We start from the raw sequence: 19,481 nt of genomic DNA on the forward strand, positions 1-19,481 counted from the left end.
ATTCAAGATTTAAATTAGAAAGGATCCCAATGTGCTTTTCCTGGTTTGTCTGATAAAATAACATTATTCAAGTCTGTCATTAAATATGTTTTGGTAAGAGAATATGAAAAGACAAAGAGACAGTGTGAGGAGTTAAGCAATAATGTAATATTTTTACCCTCTTTATAAGCCCTTACGAAAATTAACCATGGTTTTATTGTGGTAAAAGTGTAGTTACCATGTTTTTTTGTTTTAACTGTAGTAAAACCATGATTAATTTTCGTAAGGGAGAATATATCACAAATCTTTATCATCTCTGTAATCAATCTCAATTGTTTCTCATTTCTCCTAAGCAATGAAATTAAATAAAGAAAAAAATTGACATTTGTATAAAAAGTGTTTTCTTTTGAAGAGTAAATTTTGTGTGTAATCTAAAATCTCAAGTGTATATCTTGTAAATATCTCAATCGGATGTTTTTAATATTTTTAACTGTTAATTCTGTAAGGAGAAATCAAAGGCTTCAAAATGAACTCAATTTCTCACCAAATTATTGATTGCAGATGTGTTTTCCACATTCAGTTTACAGGCATCTGAAACAAAACCGATACGATACTTAATAAGAACATGACTGTAAACCCCATAACGTAAAAGCTGATTGGGCAATAACATCTTGCACAACGTAAAACACATCCCACATTACTCTATAGATTTTACTGTAACTCAAGCACAAGTAGATCCACGTGTAGCTGTTCTCAACCTGCAGGCCTGGATTTATTATGGCTGATGTCGTATCCTCAGGGCTTTGCAAACTGATGCTGAGCTCCGCCTCCTTCACGTGTGTCACCACAGACAGGTCGAGCCAGTCTGACACATGAGTCCATCAGCAGGATGACTGTCTCTGTCTGTCTGTCTCCACACCTGCTTCAAAAGAAGAACCGTACCTGAGTTTATACCGATCCAGGACGCTGTCACGGTAAGAATGAAATAAACATACAAAAAACTATTCACTTTTTGGAATTTTTATTAGATAAAAATTTGTGATAACATTTTGCTTTTGAAATGAAGATGAAAAAGAGAAATGAAGACAATTTAAATGATCTAATTTAAAACTTATGAGATTTCTATGAAATGCTCTATGAAATGCCATATTTACTATGGTTATACTGTGATAACTTGTGCCGAAGTGTAAATGTAAACTTGGTAATAGCTCTTAATGTCAACCCAGAAGAGATACAAATGCAAGACTGTAAAAGTTTCTTACGTTGTACAGGATGTATCTAACCATAGTTTGAGGTTGTATTTGCATATTAAATTATTTAAAATGATTATTATATATTTATTTACGACTGTGTTTAAAACTTGCATTTTTTATTTGTATAAACAATGTTGTGAGCAATAGCCGAAAACTAGTTAAACACGGATTAACTGAGAGCAGAAACCATCAATCTCAGTTCAGCCCACTCACGTCCGACACAGAGGAACCAGAGGAACTTGAGTGACTAGTTACGAGTTGGGCGGGACTTAACCAGAGAAAACTGATTTAGGACTGAACTAAATGTGTGAATGAGATGTTTAGAAAAAAGATAAGAATTGAAAATAAAGTTTTCAGATGAAAGACTGTGTGGTAAAATGTATTTCAGATATAAAGCAAACTCTCATTATGATTTACATAAGTAATGTTATGTTGCTCTTTTCATTCTCATTTCCTGAATGCCTCAGGCTAAAGTTTTAAAGGTGCTTATAAGTTTTATTCAAAGGAGATGCTAAACATTTGCAACTTGCAACAAATGATCCACTGTGAGACGAACAGTACAGCTTCACGTTATTAGACAAAAAATTGCAGCTTCTTGCCTAATAAATCTTTAATTTCTTTCTTTTAAGGACAGTATCATCCATTAGCACAGTCTACAAGCAAGACCATTCGACCATTGTAGGTTCCAGCCGTCGGCATGAGCATCCCTTCCAAAGACCGTAAGCCAAAAAAGCCCCATTATGTCCCCCGTCCCCCCGGCAAGCCCTTCAAATACCAGTGCTTCCAGTGTCCTTTCACCTGCAACCAGAAATCCCATCTGTTCAACCATATGAAATACAACCTGTGCAAGATCTCCATCTCCATAACTGCTAAACCGAACCAAAGTCCCATCCACGATTCCACATCACCAAACGTCCAGTCTGCAATGGAGACCAATGGCTCGATGTGTGCCAATGATGAAACATTCTCTGTAGTGAAAGTGACCTCGACTAGTGCTGACCATGTAGGCGGATCAAACTCTGAACCATTTCCTCAAAACGGGCACGTATCCAAATCCTGTGAGGAGAACACACAAAAGGAAGCCGATCTTCATTCCTCAGACCCGATGTCATCCTCTACAGGTGACTCCAAGGACGTCAAACCTGTGTATAAACCCGAAGCTCTTCTTCCACAACACGTGTATAACCCTGCGACCATCTGGAGACCCCCGATCTCATTCCCATCCAGCACTGGAAGTCCTGAACACAAACCACATCTACAAGACAAAGAGTTGGATTTTCCTTATCACGGTGGCGTCATTCCCGGATATCATTCCTATGTTATTCCCACCCCTCTGCATCCACTCTACCATCATTATCACCCCTATCTACAGCCAAGCAACATTTATCACCCCACCCCGCCACACCCGCAGCTCCTCCCGTACGCCTTGGAAACCCACAGACTTCACCATCTGTTACCAAGGGAACTGAGTTCTCTAGCACCTGTCTCTGAAGAGTATTTTAGGCACTTTCACACATTTCTAAGCTATAGCCAGAACTATCCACATCACCAAACCCTTCCCACCGCACCCTACTTTATCTCGTACTCACAATCAGTCCGTCATGAGATGGATACAGAGAACATTGCGAGTGAACACGGGTATGAACAGAGAGAGCTCAGGACAAATGAAGAGCTACAGGTGAGCCCGCAGACGGGCCGCTCGGCTTCTGGATCACCAGAGAGACCAAACCCTCACCATGGTTCCCAGGAGTCAGCAGATAAGGATGCAGTGTCGACCAGCCAATCAGAAGAGAGGGACAGGGCCATACAGATAAGTGGGGATGGCCAGAATAGCACTGAAAGGTAACATTAAATATGTTATATACATTTATTTAAAATATTTATTTATAAGTAAAACATTAATTTCTTCTCTTTATGAACAGGTCACCAATGCTCACAAAGGTGGAGACTGGAGCTAAAAGTGTTGATGATGTCACAGTTCCTCTCAATCTCTCAAGAAAGGGTCAGATTAAAAGTGATGCTTCACCTCAGCAGTGGTTTCCCCTGAATCTGTCTGTGAAGTCATCGACAGCTCCATCAGCGAGCCAATCACAAAGCGGCTTGAGTGATGAGGAGATTCTGGGTAGCATTACATCAAAGGTGGACGATGATGTCATTGTGGAAGATGAGACAACGGCTGCGTTTGCTCTCTGCCAGCTGGCCCAATCTGTTTTGACACCCCTAAGCAGAAACACAAACATCTATTCATCTCTTTCAACTGTCTGTGATGAGCCAGAAGCCCACCGCCTTCAAAAGCCAAGATCCGATTGTGATCAAACAGAAGCAACTGATACGCCAACAAACATTAACTTTACAAATACTTCTCCAGATCTGGACATCACCGTCCAGGCATCAAACAAACATTCAAAGAGGAAAACACGTGCATCACACGGCACCAAAAGAAAACGACCGAGTGGCCTTAATAACCGCAACCTGAGGAAAAGAACTTAGCCATTAATCTTAAGACTCAAGACATTTTAGACAAGCTGTGACATTAATAAACTATACTAAAGTCCTCCTGATCAGACAGATATTATATTTTTTGGGAGCTGCGTTGTCAAACCATGAAGTGAAACACAATGTATTATATTTATTTTTTTAAAACTACATTTTTTTATTGTTAATGTTGTCATGCTCCTGCATTTAAAAATAGTAAATAAAAAAACAATAATCAAACACCGAAACCTGTCAAAGATTCTTAAAACAAAGTTGTTTGCAATATACAATACATGTACAGTATGTCCGGTCTGTTACGCAGAATAACAAATCCATACAGAAGGAAAACAGGTGCATGTGAAACCTGCTAAACCGCTAAAATGCAGTTATAATAACTAGCAGGTCCAGACATGTTAGTTAAGTGAGACTGTTAAACCGGTCACTCTCTCTCTCTCTCACACATACAGAAAGCAGGGTCATAAAAGTGTCAAACCACATACACATAAGATCATTATAGTACTCATTAAAGTTTAGTTTATACTAACAGTAGTTACTTCTAATGCATATGAATATCAAAACGTTGTCATAGCAGAACTGAAATGCTGACAACTGGTTAAAAAAGTGACCTCTGCTGGTCATACGAGGTACAGTTTCAGTACATCCAGTAAGTATGGTGCCTTTAAGAGTAAACATCTACAGTATCTGTCGATTCCAGATATACACATGGACCAATGGCAAATAATGCATCAGACATATGATGTAAAGAATAAACAATAAAAGGAAAAAGGGAAAAAACATTGGTCAAGTGATCCCAGCTAGCAACAGACATAATCTCACCATCTATGTCAGGGGTTTTCAAACCTTTTGATGCCAGAGACCCCCACATACGAGGGACTCCTTTCCTAAAATGTATATCCATATTTTTTATAAAGAAAGGGTTTGATAAAAAGTAATTATGATATTACAAAGTAAAGACAGCATTTTTTATTTCAAACTTACATAATTGGTTACACATACACAAACTTTTCTGGGGACCCCTTGAAACCTTCTGGGGGACCCCAGTTTTAAACCCCTGGTCTAGGTTAACTATTGACTATACAGTCTGGCCATGAGTTACCCACTTCTAGTCAAAATAATTGTAAAAATTGGTTACATGTCATTTTTGCCTAAATTACTTTCTAGATGAACGACAGTCGATCACGTACAAAGAGTCAACAGTGATTACAAGGTGTTTGGTTTCATTTTTTTTTTTTTTTTGGCTATGGTTAGCATCTATTAAACTGACAGCCCAAATTTTGTCTTGTTTTATTCTAGACATGTAAGCTGTGAATGGACAACTATAAGATGTCTTTTAAATGCAAAATTGCTTGCTGGGATTTGATCTTTAAAACATCTACAAAGAAATAAACAAGAAACATAAACAGCATTAAAAGTGACATTCATTTATTAGTGCCATTAATGTACACCATTTTAAACAATTCACCTGGTTAACCTGTAATCTATAATAATTTAATCATATTTACCAGTAGTGATGTCTAGTAAAGCTGGTACTTAAATTATTGTTCAGAGAGAAAAGATGTAACAGCATAAGATAAGTTTGCGTTCACACCAGACGCGGAAGAGATGGCATTACATGTTAAGTCAACACAAAGACGCGAATAGGCATCCTGCAGTGTAGTACACACAAATTGAGGGTTGCCGTGTGATCCGCGCAAGTTGAAAAATCTGACAGGCCACGTTAACCAATCAGTAGCTTGCTCTAGCAGTGACATGATTACCGTAAGCGAGCGGAGGCAGTAAAACAAAACAACAATTGAGGACAATCATCATCACAGGAATTAAAAGGATCTTGTTTGGAAGAGTGAGGAAGTCAAAGAATCTGTTAATACTCAATTTGAGCTATATAAGCCCCTCCCACGATGCGAATTTACGTATGAATGTCTCGAATGACTAGAATTTCATGCGCAATTTTAACGTGCAAAAAGAAGCGAGTAAACTCAAAATGTTCAAGATCCAACTACGCATGAATAGTGCGTTTTTGCCGCCTCTTCCACATCTGGTGTGAACGCACAGTAAGTCTGACATACTGCAGCCTTTATAAAACATTTCTTTTTGAAGTCATATCCTCTATTTAAACAGACATCAGCTGTGAGTTTCATTGGCTATGTGGCTTTCAGCAGGTGGCACTCCTGAGATCCAAACAGGAAGTGAGGTGCCAGCCCCGGTGCATTGTGGGACTGTCGATGAGACAGTCTATTTACAATCAGTGCTGGATCCGGTACATCAAACAGGCATCCACAGATACAAGGCAGCAGAAAGTATATAAGGGTGCAGGAACAAATCGTGTGTGATGATGCAGTTATTCTTGGTGTAAGGTTCATAAGATTTATGTTCCTGAAATTTCCTCTTGGGTACGTGTCTCAGTCCCACATATCTAAGGGCTGAGGAGGAGAGAGTATTTTGAATGAAATACTGACATTCAAATCCTTAGTAGCAGCATGCTGTTTCTTTATAGCAAAATAAGTTAAAGCCAATATTGTATTAAGATCAACAGTTTACTTGTGTAACATTCAAAAAAATGTGAAGCAGAAGTTGATCTGATCTATTATGATCTGACTGGATTGTTGAGTGTAGGTTTTATAACAGTATAATACCAGACCTGACAGGATTGTGGAGAACCAGAAGCCCCGCCCCCCATTTTAAAGAGGGGCAATTGATCCACAATTATCTGTTATTATTGCTGTAACCTTAAATAACCTGGCATATTGGCAATACTATAAAGCCTAACTAGCTGTTTGACAAATAGTTAACATGGACCAATAGCGTGCACCGTCTGAAACAGGAAAGTTGTGATTCAATTTTAAATAACGTGCACTGAACGATCGTGTTGGAACATGTACTGGGAAACAGGCAGAGTTTGACATCATATTGACCTGATATAAAAGCTGTAATTTTATATTTCGGTTATTATACAGAATGCATATGGGCATTTGAATGTAATTTAACATAAATGATGTCATAATGCATAATATCTTATTGGCAAGTGTTTATAGCTAAAAGTAACAGTAAGACTGTAACATTTAAAAAGTCTGTTTGCACCAAACACGAAAGGAATACATTCAGTTCAACAGAAGTGATTTAAATCTGGATTCAGATCTCTCTCAGAGGAAGGGGTTGTGGCTCTGGTGATGTGGGTGTATGGTGGAGGGCTGGACAGAGGCGGTGCACAGAGGCAGCAGAGGTTGAGGCAGGTTACTGGGCATGTCCAGGAGACCGTGGTGAGGTTGGGTGTACGACGAGGTCAGAGACTGAGGTTTCTGCTGTAGTAGGGGCAGAGGTAGGGAGGCGCTGTAGGAGAGGGCGTGGCCCGGCAGGGGAGAGGTGGAGCTGGGTCTCATCTGATTCAGAGTCAGTCTGGGTTGGTCAAAGTGGAAAGGGTTCGTAGGAGAGGGTGCGCTCAGACCTGCAGACAAACAACAAGCGATCAAGCATTACACGTAATTTGACTGTACAGTTAGTTAGGTGTAAATGTTTAATACCTGAAAGGAAAGGGTTTTTGCTCTTGACAGGTGGGTTGCTCGGGATAAGCGCATCCAGGTTTACGAGGGAAGCGGCCGTGGGTCCGAGGAAAGCTTCGGGGGTCTGGCACGGTCTGGGGGTCAACCCGTCCAGAGGAGGTGCCAGACGAGAAAGGTCAAAACTATCTGGACTGTCACTGTCCCTGCCGTTCATTTGAACACCAGTGATCTCAAACTGCTCAACTTCTGAGGAAGTGAGAGATACTGAATGAGTGAGGGGGAACATAATGTTTAGTATAGAGAGTCGAAACGCACCTGCTGGACTTTCACAGCGAGGGCTGAACACTCGGTTTGGCCCCTCCTGCTTGACTCCAGGCTCCTCCTCCTCCACCTGAAGCTCCTCCTCCTCTTCCTCATGAATGCAAAATGGGTCCCTCCCACTCAGAGCTACATTTGAAGTGAAACCACATATCTTTAGAAAACCAAAATCATTTGCATTTTTTAAAGTGAATAACATTTAAACTTAATTTTAATAATGTAATTTTTGTGCCTCGTAATGGGTTCAACATAGCAATATTTGTTTAATCCATTGTAAATATAGCTTTCTTGTAAAAACCTGCTCGTGCTGGACTCCTCCAGGCCTGTTCTGCCGTATTCATTGAACTGTTTGAGGGTGAGGCTTCCCAGGGATCACAAGGTGATTGGTTGCGGCCCCAATGATGGGCGGGACTACCAGAGGAAGGTCGGGTCTTCCACGGACTACCGATTCCAGCTGAAACAGAAAAAGCATCTCACCGGTTAGATCTCCAAAAAGAGCACATTCATAAAGAAAACCTGTGACATCACTGACCTACAGTCTCCCAGGGGTCAGAGGTCACAGGGCATGTAGGCGGGGCATCCCAGGGATCATCGTCGGCAGGCGCAGCAGATGTGGGGCCAAAAATATCAACCAGATCGATCACGGCCGACTGTGAGATAAAAGCGATCATCACTCAACAGCCAATGACACCTCAGAGGATCAATAAAAATAGTACTCGCTTACCCCTCCAGTTCCTGAATCTCTCTCGCTCATCTCCTCCTGAACTTTTGGAAGTCGACCTTCTTCTCCAGGATGCGTACGTTGATCCTTCAAGAGAGGAAAAATATAATGATACAAATATACTGACATGAACGCACCAGAAAACAGATCTCAAGTCAGTTCTTAAGAGAAAGAGGTTAGTGAGATTAAAAGAGCTTTCACATGGACAGGAGAACGGGAGGACGAACATCTCCAGCAGCCCAAACTTGACATTTGAGAAATGAGAAAAATATCATTAGTGAGAAGATAAATATTGTTAGGATTTGAGTGACAGGTGAGATTGAAATTAGGTTAGCCAATCATAACATACATCTTAAAACACCCCAATGAATTCTTGCAATTAATACTGATAAAATATCAATGTAAGCAACATTAACCAACATAATACTGTACTGTTTGATAAAGTGACACAAACAGTTCAGCAGAAATGAAAAATCACACACTTTTATTTCTCAGACACCTGCTCAGAGTCACCTGAAGTCCACCTGCATCTCCATCTACAGTCATGATACACAGAAGAGCAGTTTTAGTCATTGTAGGTTTAGATTTGAGATGATTTGGGTTCAGAGCTATTGTTTGACTTGTACATCTTGGATTAATAGAAGTCATACTTCTGATAGTCGTCTGACAGTTATTTGTCTTCTCTGGAGCTTGACAGACAGAATTCACACTGGTTCAGTGAGTAAATGATGACTGTGTGTGTTTGTGTGTCAGGTTTAGAGGGTGATGAAAGCTGCTACACTGTGGGGAGCAGATGAAGGTTCCTACAAGGAAAAACGCTCATATAATGTCTGAAACTGCAGAAATGTTTGTTTGAGGGCTGTGTTTGTGTACCTCTCTGCTCATGGCTAGAGCGAGCTGTAGCTGGAGTTCTTCTTCTCCACTGGTCTGAGGTCGGGTCTGTTCCAGATCAGATGCTCTCGGTGATGACGACGATGCTGGCAGACAGATAGAGAGTTACAATCAGACAGGCAGTCAGAATAGATATGATTAAGTTAGATGGTTACAGACAGCCAATTTTACTCAGATACAGACAGAAAGGCAGATACAGACAGACAGTCAGATATACTTAGTCAGATACAGATAGACAAGTACAGTCCACAGACAGATACAAATAGACAAAAACAGTAAGACAGACAGATGCAGATAGGTAAGTACAGTCCGCAGAAAGAAAAAGACAGACAGATAAATATAGTAAGTCAGATACAGACAGACAAGTACCCCAGCTAAGAGAAAAAAGTTCTAAGAACGTTCCTTGAAAGTTCCCAATGTTCTCAAAAATGTTCTGCCAACATAAAAAGTGTCCAGTTTTTTAAACGTTCTTAGAACGTTTCTGGGTTGTCTGAATGATAGGGTAAAGTTACATTTGATCATTTTCAATTTGAATTTATGTTCACACGTGTTATATATTCTATATGTTTTCTATATTTACTGTTTTCTTGTTATGTAATAATAGAGAAAAATTGAAATTTTTATTTTAAAACTGTTCTTAAACATGAATTCTGAATGTTCAGTAAAAATATTGCTGTAGAAAACACAATTCGGTTATTAGGTTTAGATGATGATGCTCTTTTAAAGTTACAATTATGGTGATCAGTGTTTGTTTTATCTGGAATTTTGACCCTTGAAAGTTTTTTCCTGGTTGCATTAACTTTGTGTGTATAAAACATGTTTGTCATAGTTATGTAAAGTGCAATTCCATGCTTGTTGGTACATAATGGTAAATATCATCATGTAATTAATTAATTTACTCACATTTCAAAAGTTAAATAAAAACTTCATGCTGCAATGCATGCTGGGTATCTCATCCAGGACTCCCAGCATGCACTGCGGCATAGATAAATAATGAACCTCTTAGAATTTTCTCCGTCACCATTGTTGAGATTCATACTTTGATTCTTGATGTTTGTGCTTCCCAAATATAAAGTGGTTAATTTTTGTCCAAAGTTTCTAAAAATCCTTAATGAAAAATTGCTGTGAGAGTGCTAGATCTTCTATACATTATTGAAAGTAAAGAAACTTTTGATGAGTTAATCAATTAATTAGGTAATGGTCTTTAGTAATATGTACCAATCACCACAGAATCGCACTACCTTTACATTTTCATAACAAATGTGTTTTATAAACACAAAGTTAACACAACCAGGAAAAACTAGCATACAAAATGTCAAGGGTCTAGAGTCAAACTAAAACAAACACTGATCACCATAATGGTGACTTAAAATGAAAAAATCATCAACATCTAAACCTAATAATTGAATTGTGTTTTCTACAGCAATATTTTTTACAGAACATTCAGAAATAATGTTTTATAACAGTTTTAAACTTATAAAATGCAATGTTTCTCTATCATTTACATAACAAGCAAACAAGTCTATATAGAAAACATTCAGTTAGACTGACAGATAAAGACAGACAGCTCTATTTTACAGCTCTGGTAGTAGGTTATTTGTTATGTCATTGATTTCTCCATAAGTGGTTATAATGAGAGAGTTTGTGTGCAATAATTTTTGAACCATAAATGTCACAAGTGCATGTGTCAGAAACTGTTTAGAGACAAACAAAAGTAAACTCCTGCCATTTCAGTGTGCAGTATGTATCAAATAGTTCATGAAGGGTCTTTGGGAGCGGTGTGCCTGATGTTGAGACTTTCTTCTAGCTATACATTATGTCAGACTCTCCACAGCCCTGTCTGTGATCACTCTCATACCCATTGTGACCTTTAGTCCGGCACCATCATCATCCACAGACAGCTCTACATAAACACCAGATGAACATTTCTGTCTACAGAAAGATTTTCCTAAAAGGTCAGAACCCTCAACATGTGCTTGCCTATACCCTTAGTGTGTAAACCCTTAGTGTGTTTTATCAAAAAACTCCTCTCAATACTGTGTAGTGTATGTGTGCGTCTGTGTAGTGTATCTATACGTGGACTTACAGTTAAATGAAGATGGAGATCCTCTGGACTGACTCAAGTCTTCTCCGTAAAGCGCTGCCATGCTGGGTTGACTGCTACGTCTGCTGGGGTACGCAGGTGGCACTCCTCCCACCCCCCCGCCCCCCGTCATCCTCTCTCTGGTTTTAAGGGCCTGTGCTCTCTCTTGACGCAAACGCTCCTCATCCCTCAGCAGAGCCACCAGCTGCTTGGCTTTCTCGCGCACGTTCACGCCCTGATCTCGCCCGTCTCGGTCCACGTACTGGAAGTCTCTGAGCGTCTGAATGGTGAAGGCGTTCTCACGACACTGCTGGGCGACCCGTTCAGAGCCCGTCTTGGCCAAATAATCCAACAGAGTCAAAGCCTAGACCAGACAAACAAAAGAGGGTGATATGTTTGTAGTTACACTTCTATCAGATTACATTAGATCATTAGAAATAGATTATATTAGAAACAAAGACACTGTGGTTAGTAAGCACTGCAATATTGGGGGTAAGTTGACACAATGAAACCTGAAACAGTTTGCAACAGGAACATTATTTGGTGCATAAATAACAATGAGGCTCTATTAGGGTGATGGTATCAGATCTGAACATAAATTTATATGACAGAGCAATAATAAACCTGTCCAGAGAGTTTCCCTGCCTTCTGTCTAGACAACGCTATCTCATAGCAATTTGTACTTATTTTACAAAGTGGCTAATTCGTATGAATTACACATTCATAAATTTTTGTACGATCTCCCTTGCCCCTGTGATGTTGAGGTTATGAGCGGGGTTTTGTTATTGTTTTTATGATAATCGTACGTTTTAGCATGATTAAATTGGTACAAATTCATACGAATTAGCCAACTCGTAAAATATGTACACATTTTTGTGAGCTCAGGCTGGTCTGGAAGTGGTATAAAAATTGGATTGATGGACAACTGATACAGTAAAAGTTTTAATTTATAGTATTTAAATAAACATTTTTACTAAAAACATAAAAGTCGGCATAAAACATTGCCTGGAAAATCTGAGAAACTACTGCATAGTGACTAATGTGAGTCTGTGAATCATTTTTTGAATTAATGCATCATTATTTTGTCTTGATGAGAACATGTATGATTATTACAGTTGGATTAGTCATAAATCTGTGTGCTACAGTGTATCATTGAACACACTGTTTATTATATAACAAGTGTGTCACACCTTGTACACATGTCTCCAGTTCTTGCCGTTATCATTAAGTCGTTTCCACACCATGGCCATGACCTCGCTGAACGCCACCACACTGAAGGTCAGTTCGGCGATCTCTGACATCAGTGAACTGGACGGACCCCAGGGGTCATTGGACGTCGCCTCTCTCACCTTGATTTCAGCATCTGAATAGTTGTGCACAATGTTCTTTACCTGTCGCCGCAGGGCCGAGGTCGTCATGATGATGTTGACAGTTGTATGTGGGCTGTTCTTTGGCCTACTGGTGTAAGACGAGGTGGGCATACAGTCACTTTAAAGAAAGAGCAAGTTAGCGCTGAGAGAGAAGAGAGATTAGATAAGAGATTTAGTGGCAGGCAAATAAATAGAAAGGTAGAGAGACCCACAGACAAGCAAATAGACAGACAGGCAGATACATAGACAGATGGACAGGCAGGCAAATAAAAAAGACAGACAGACAGGCAGACAGAAAGAGACATGCATGCAAGCAGACAGACAGGCAGATAGACACATAGACAGACAGACAAACGGGTGAATCTCGCGAAATTAGATTTATGAGGTGTCATGAAACATTTTGATAAAAAAAGTAAATGCTATCAAAATAAGAAGCATACAGTTCTTCATGTACTATTTTGCACATGATTTCAAATGACATCATACAAACCAATTTTGTTGTTTTTTCCACATTTAAGGGGAAAAAATATTACTGCAATGTGTCCATGACTGGATTTGGGTTCTTTGACATGGAAATATTTATAATTAAAAACTCTAAAAAATTAAAAGCTTCAGTGCATGTTATACTATAAACATTTACAGTAAAGAAATATGGTATTTGGTGATCATTGGTAAATGTAGAGCAGTAATACGGAATATTAATGTGTCCAAGACCAATTTTCTCATCCTCCGCAACACTTTTCAATCATTGTTTAAGCCCCTTAAGGAACTAACATTTTCATAAAAAAAATGTTGGAAGGAACATAATTGACTGTGACACTCAAGATGGCTACCAAGTAAGCAGTTATAAATTTTTCTCTCCAGATAAAAGTTGAAATTTTGTTTTTCATAGTACCTAGACAACTTTTTAGTTCTCATTACCGGAACATGAGTTTGTAAATGCATATATTTAATGTAATATCATGTTGTGGTAATGATATTTTTTGATAATGATAATCTAAAAAAATGTAAATAATTCTATAGGAAATATTTTTTAAATCCTCTAAAAATAATGATTATAGTAAGTTTAGACCTTAATCTTATATGTGCAAAAAAAAATTGGCTTCAAGGGCTTTTAAAAAAATCTGATGCTGGACACCTTCTAAGTCTGGATTTCATAAGAATCACCCAAACAGACATACAGGCAAATACAGACAGGAAAATAGACAGATAGACAGACAGATAAATTGACAGGCAGATAGACACACAGGCAAATGGATCAAACAGACGTACAGGCAAACAGACAAATAGCATATAGTTCATTTCACCTATAAACTACATTAATTAAAAAACGATCATCAAAAAACATCTTTATTATAATTCATTGTTATGCATGATTTCTCAGAACTTGCAAATAATATTTCCAAACAATAATACCTAGAATATATTATTATATAATGCATAAAATCCTTTGATGTATAGGCAGTTTAGGTCATTAAAAGTCACCCTGTCATTTTTGTAGCTTGAGCAGAGCGATTACAGTTTTCAGAGTCATCAATAATTCAGATCCTCTCTGCAGTTGCACTTCTCATGAAAACACAAACACAAGAGATGGGTGTCTAAAACCCTCATCAGGTCCAAAACATACCTAAATTTAACCTGTCAATCGCCCGTATGACCTTGTGAACGACTACAATAACAGCCCACCAGAGATCTGATATTTTATAGCTCAACTGAAAGAGAGTACCAGCAAAGTCTTGGATTCAATTCTCAGAGAAGATGCACACAAACTGATCCAATATGTACTATGGATCTACAATGCAAATTAATAAATATGTGTGTCACTCTTGCCTGTATTATCATTCATGAGTCACAGACTCGTTGTGAGCGTATAAAACACACACAGTTTATCTGCCGCCCACCACAAAAACATTGTAAGCCCCAGACCTGCTGTTACACATGAGCAAGATGTTTCATCTCTCCACAATCACGAATCATCTCATCAGTTCACTTCACACCTCGCTATGAAAGCTATACTAAACAATACTAATTTCTTTATTTTTTTCTTGGCCAAAAAGTTACAGCAGTTGATATGATGCTATATTGTTATCAAAGTCATCCAATGATAATATTTAGAGCTATAAATACAAAATAAAGTCATCAACCTTGTGATTATTGATCATGCCCTACTGTCTAGTGCTGTAAAATGCTTTTACCTTCAATGCAAAGATTTTATCTGCTTGCAAAATTAAATAGAAGTGATAGTGCAGTTAAAAATAAAACAGCTAAGCCCAATGTGAGGACATGGAGGACAGAAGAACACAGACTATAGATTCAGCTGACAAAAGACTGTGTTGACCTTCACATCACACATTCATCATGTCGTCTTCTGTATAACTCAATCCTACTACACTTTCCACATCTCATTCTGTTCCTCGTCCCATTGTGTTTCCCACCTGAGCCTCTAATCTACAGTTTCTCTTTTTAGAGATCTGGTATTTCCTGGGATACAGGACATCCTGCTGAGGACACTGTTAGAAAAAAATGTCAAATAATGTCACCGGGGCTGAATGTACCCTTTCAAAACATACACCTTTGCATCCAAACAGTTCATATTAGTACATCAGAGTATATATGTATATATTAGTATACACCCAGATAGCAAGCAACCATTGAAACATTGTTAAAAATCGTTGATTTGTCAATGTTAATACCATTGAATCAATATCACGTTTGCACCCTCCATTAATATTGAAATTTCAACAAATCACCATTATCGTGATCAGTGTTTGCTTTAGTTGGGCCCTTTACTCTTGTGTTTTAATGGTAAGTTTTGTTTGGCTGCTGAAGCAGTGTTTTAAAATATATCTGCTATGGCAAAGAAAACAAAGATCTAATGTTATCAAGTAGTATAATTATTGTATATATACCTAAATGATATTAATGAAATACTGTTAAAGTTATGCAAAAAATTGATTTTACAGTACTAGTTTGAAACAGTGTCAGGTCTGTTATTTTGAGGATTATAAAAACACATTCAAAAAGTTAAACTACTGAATCTATCTCTGACATCATGAATCGGTCTATGAATCTCATCAATGGTGACGATCAACAAAAGAAAGCTTCATGCTGCAATGCATTGATCAATGAGTTGATCGTTTTATATGAATTTATTTGATGATTGATTGTCACCATTGTTGAGATTTGTAGGATGAGTTATGATGTCTGAATGTGTCAGCATTTCTTCTGTTTGTCTTGTCACAGTGTATTTACAAACCAAAACAATTATAAATGTCAAAAATGGATCAACATAATCATGTAAAGCAGCTTAATTTTATATCATCTTGACTTCTTCACAAAAAGCAACCAGTTTCAACTTAACTTTGAAACACATCTTTCTTTTCCAATGCACATGTGTTTCTACATAAACACACACAAACACTAAAAAAAGAAAAGAAAGATTTAACTTTGTGAAAAAAAGAGTCAAGGACCCAACTAAAACAAACACTGATCACAATAATGGTGATTTGTTGAAATCTCAATATTTTTTCAATATTATTGGAGGGTGCAAACCTGATATTGATTCAATGCAGTTAACATTGGTAAATCAACTGTTTTTAACATTGTCTCAATGGTTTGCATGCTATCTGGGCATGTACCTCAGGTACCAAATCTATACTAAATGGTATTGGGACCTTTATAAAGGGTACTGTCCCATTAATGACTTTTTGGACCATTTTTCCTAACAGTGTACAGTCTGATCTCACATCAGCTCCACGACACACTTTTCCACCCATCTTTGGCCCACAGGGACGTTTAATTCTGTCAATGGCCTTTTACACTGTCATTACTGAATTACTCCATTTTCATATTCTTACTTTCACTCACAGAAGAAAAGATCAGAGATTAATCCAGCAAAGTCTTAAAAAAGTGACAGAATTTACTAAGCTCCCATAATACTACTGAAAAAAAACTTTAAAGTGCACCTAATTCATTGCTAAAAAAATTATTTAGTGTATTTTTTATGATACAATGTGTTTGAGTGATTTATGGTTAAAAACACATTATTTTTCACATGCTGCACATTATTGTAGCTCCAGATATCCCTGCCTTCCTCAAATGCATTGATTTTCTACAAAACTCATTGATTTGAAAAGCGCTGTGTCCCTAATTGGTCAGCTAATCTATACGTTGTGATTGGCCTGAATACCTCTGACGTCATCCAGAAATGTGACGCTCCTTACCATGTTTGAAAGATTAGCTCACAATGCAATGCTAACAGGAGTTAACTTACAGGCTGTGAGTCAAAGCGGGAGGAATTATGATAATGTCGGTCTTCTCAACATCACCAATCCCAGGAAGTAACTGTTGCCTACAATCCGTGTGTTTGTTGTAGTCCAAGAAAAGAGATTTACAATGGAGACGATAGCTCGCGTCACCGTTTACCTTGGAGTTTGTACCTTTTGCATTACATTTCATGTACTAATACACACTTACACATCAAAGGAAATGTAAAATCATGAATCGGACAATAGTTGCTCTTAATGAACGTATCCCAAACTAAAATGCATGTTTAGCTGTCCTTATGTTATTATTGGAATAACATTTTTAAAACCCTATATTTTACTGGAAAAGAGAAAATTGAACCAAATGCTCTCACTGAAGTACAGTATTTGGAATCTGCCCACACCACCAATTGCCAATTAAGGGTGCAATTGCCTTTGCTTGCTAGGTGACTAATATTGCTCAATTATAAATCTAGCCCACCTTTACAAACTCGCTGACTATCAGATGTTTTGTATTTCCCTAAATTAGAAAAGATAAGATTCTCCCTCAAGAAATGTTCGAAAAACTTTAGGAAATCAGGGGGTTCATTTTTCAAGTAGGGATGCACCGATACCACTTTTTTGGAATACGAGTACGAGTACTTGCATTTCAGTACTTGCCGATACCGAGTACTTAATAAAAAAATGATTTAAATTTACAGGTAACAGCTTTAGTCATATAATTTAACAAAAAAACAAAGGACTAGTTTTCCAGTTTGTTGTAAACTCTGCCTCTTTGGACAACACAAGAGGCATTAACCCCTTAAACGCCGCTCAAACATAGACATTTCTCAGACCGTGGTATCGATCCCTGGTATTGGGGGACTTTTAACGAGTATGAGTACTTTAGAAAATGTGGTATCGAGGTCGATACCCGATACCAGTATCGGTATCGGTGCATCCCTACATTAAAGAGATTAACATCTCACTCTGTTTAAATTAAAATGGATGGATATGGTTGGTAAAGATGGAGATGATGTAAGAATCTGTTTATGATTTTAAACTTTATGGATAGCTTAATAACTAAAATACTTCACTGATTGCCTTTTTTTGTAAAGATCTTTGTTGTTTCCTTTTTTTATGAACAGTGTATATATTTATAAATATATAGCTTGATGTTGTTCTGTACATTATGCATACATACCTTCTGTCTATGTAAACAACCCTGGTATTAAAATCAATAGGGGAAAAATGCATTTTGTGCATGTTTGTTTGTAAAAACTACTTAAATGTCCTAAAATAACTAAGGCCTAATCCTGGATTAATATAAACCCTGTATGTGAAACTACCCATTAAAAAACATCCTGGTGCTTCAAACCAAATAGAGCGCATCTGAAGAACTATAAATGTAATATCACACCCCTTTTAAATGAACAATAGCCAACTCCAAAACTCTACACCATTATTTTGTTCAGATGAACTACACGTGCTTTATATCTAAATAAAAAAACTGAATCAACCCAACATTGCCAAAAAAGTACACAATACAGAATGAGTGAGTGAGAGATAGATACATAGAGGTCACTTAGAATGAGTGTTTATGCTAATGTAGGCCTTCATTCAGCTGTACTGCAGTATCACAAGCATTACAATACACACAAAATATACTCACACACATATCTATAACCCACTAACATAATGACATCATCAGTATACAGTCGAATAAGATTAACGCTCCTGCTCACCTGCAGCATCATTTCACTGTCCAGCCGAGAGAGAGAGAGAGGGGGGGAGAGAGAGATGCGCCGATCCAGCAAATATCAGTCGTGTATCTGTCGCTATCAATCGAGGGATGAAGTGATGCTGCGATAGAGCGCGACGCGGGCCATCCACACACTCCTTCCGCTGACACGCGCTCGCACATGCGGCGTGTGGAGGAGCAAACCGTCATCACGAGAGAGAGAGGAGAGGTGGGTGGATGCTCCACGCGCAGTCAGCATTTAACCGCATCATGACTGGGGTCTCGCAGACACAAATGAACTGATGAATAGTAATGTTGTCCTTTATTTAAATATTTATTTGATGAGTTGATTCTCAGCAAGCAAGATTTTGCCTTGTTTTAGCCAAAATTGCATAAATAATCTTTTGACAGTTTCTGAATTCAGCTATCTGATTTTCAATAAACCAGACAGACAAATTTAAAGGTGCCATGTCACAAGACTTTTTTAAGATGTAAAATAAATCTTTGGTGCCCCCAGAGTACATATGAGAAGTTTTAGCTCAAAATACAATATAGATAATTTATTATAACATGTTAAAGGGGGGGTTTAATGGTATTTCAAGCATTCTGACTTATTAACACAGTTATAGAGTTGTTTCCTCATGCTAAACGTAGGCAAAGTGTCAAAAATGCAGTTGGGCGTGTTTCAGAGTATTTCTGTGCCGAATGCACTTCGCCAGGGTTCGTACAAGTTTCGGCTAATTTTTTTCGATTACGGTTCTAACTGACGTTTCAGGGGTTTTCGATACGTATCACTTCTTTATATGGGCTTCCGCCGGAAAACTTCCCCTGAAAAACCCCGCCCAGCCGTCAGTCAGCGGGAGACGCTAGAGCTTGCTAACAGCTTAT

The 19,481-nt window shown here is 38.2% G+C and overlaps 2 protein-coding genes across 5 annotated transcripts; one reads left to right on the forward strand and one right to left on the reverse strand.

The window, feature by feature from the left end:
- The first annotated feature begins 740 nt into the window (after nucleotides 1-740).
- LOC135752288 (uncharacterized) lies at nucleotides 741-3,900 on the forward strand. Of its 2 annotated transcripts, XM_065270762.2 has the most exons (3): nucleotides 741-953; nucleotides 1,862-3,074; nucleotides 3,155-3,900. In XM_065270762.2, the coding sequence occupies exons 2-3, from the start codon at nucleotides 1,930-1,932 to the stop codon at nucleotides 3,720-3,722; spliced, it is 1,713 nt and encodes a 570-aa protein (XP_065126834.2). In that variant the 5' UTR covers nucleotides 741-953; nucleotides 1,862-1,929; the 3' UTR covers nucleotides 3,723-3,900. The 2 variants fall into 2 exon arrangements, with proteins under 2 accessions (XP_065126834.2, XP_065126832.2); XM_065270760.2 differs by lacking the exon at nucleotides 741-953 and having other exon boundaries at nucleotides 1,166-3,074.
- Nucleotides 3,901-4,751: 851 nt separating this feature from the next.
- epn3b (epsin 3b) lies at nucleotides 4,752-18,889 on the reverse strand. 3 transcript variants are annotated; one of them, XM_073814283.1, is made up of 10 exons: nucleotides 18,598-18,889; nucleotides 12,429-12,726; nucleotides 11,242-11,602; nucleotides 9,138-9,241; nucleotides 8,268-8,351; nucleotides 8,076-8,193; nucleotides 7,842-7,997; nucleotides 7,541-7,672; nucleotides 7,247-7,489; nucleotides 4,752-7,170 (listed from the first exon to the last, which is right to left on the reverse strand). In XM_073814283.1, exons 2-10 carry the CDS (start codon nucleotides 12,717-12,719, stop codon nucleotides 6,869-6,871), a joined length of 1,791 nt encoding a protein of 596 aa, XP_073670384.1. In that variant the 5' UTR covers nucleotides 12,720-12,726; nucleotides 18,598-18,889; the 3' UTR covers nucleotides 4,752-6,868. The 3 variants fall into 3 exon arrangements, with proteins under 3 accessions (XP_073670384.1, XP_073670383.1, XP_065130530.1); XM_073814282.1 differs by having other exon boundaries at nucleotides 12,429-12,750; XM_065274458.2 differs by having other exon boundaries at nucleotides 4,753-7,170; nucleotides 7,247-7,471; nucleotides 12,429-12,750; nucleotides 18,598-18,887.
- Nucleotides 18,890-19,481: the final 592 nt, after the last annotated feature.

This window comes from Paramisgurnus dabryanus, chromosome 4 (assembly GCF_030506205.2).
Source record: "Paramisgurnus dabryanus chromosome 4, PD_genome_1.1, whole genome shotgun sequence".
NCBI classification, from domain to species: Eukaryota; Metazoa; Chordata; class Actinopteri; order Cypriniformes; family Cobitidae; genus Paramisgurnus; species Paramisgurnus dabryanus.

Excerpts from the sequence above, each read along its gene's own strand:
- LOC135752288 (XM_065270762.2), top strand. The coding sequence starts at position 1,930 with ATGAGCATCCCTTCCAAAGACCGTAAGCCAAAAAAGCCCCATTATGTC. Across the intron at positions 3,075-3,154 it reads GGCCAGAATAGCACTGAAAG|GTCACCAATGCTCACAAAGG; the intron begins GTAACATTAAAT and ends CTTTATGAACAG.
- epn3b (XM_073814283.1), bottom strand. The coding sequence starts at position 12,719 with ATGCCCACCTCGTCTTACACCAGTAGGCCAAAGAACAGCCCACATACA. Across the intron at positions 9,242-11,241 it reads ATCTCCATCTTCATTTAACT|CATCGTCGTCATCACCGAGA; the intron begins GTAAGTCCACGT and ends TCTGTCTGCCAG. Across the intron at positions 7,998-8,075 it reads TGACCCCTGGGAGACTGTAG|CTGGAATCGGTAGTCCGTGG; the intron begins GTCAGTGATGTC and ends TTTCTGTTTCAG.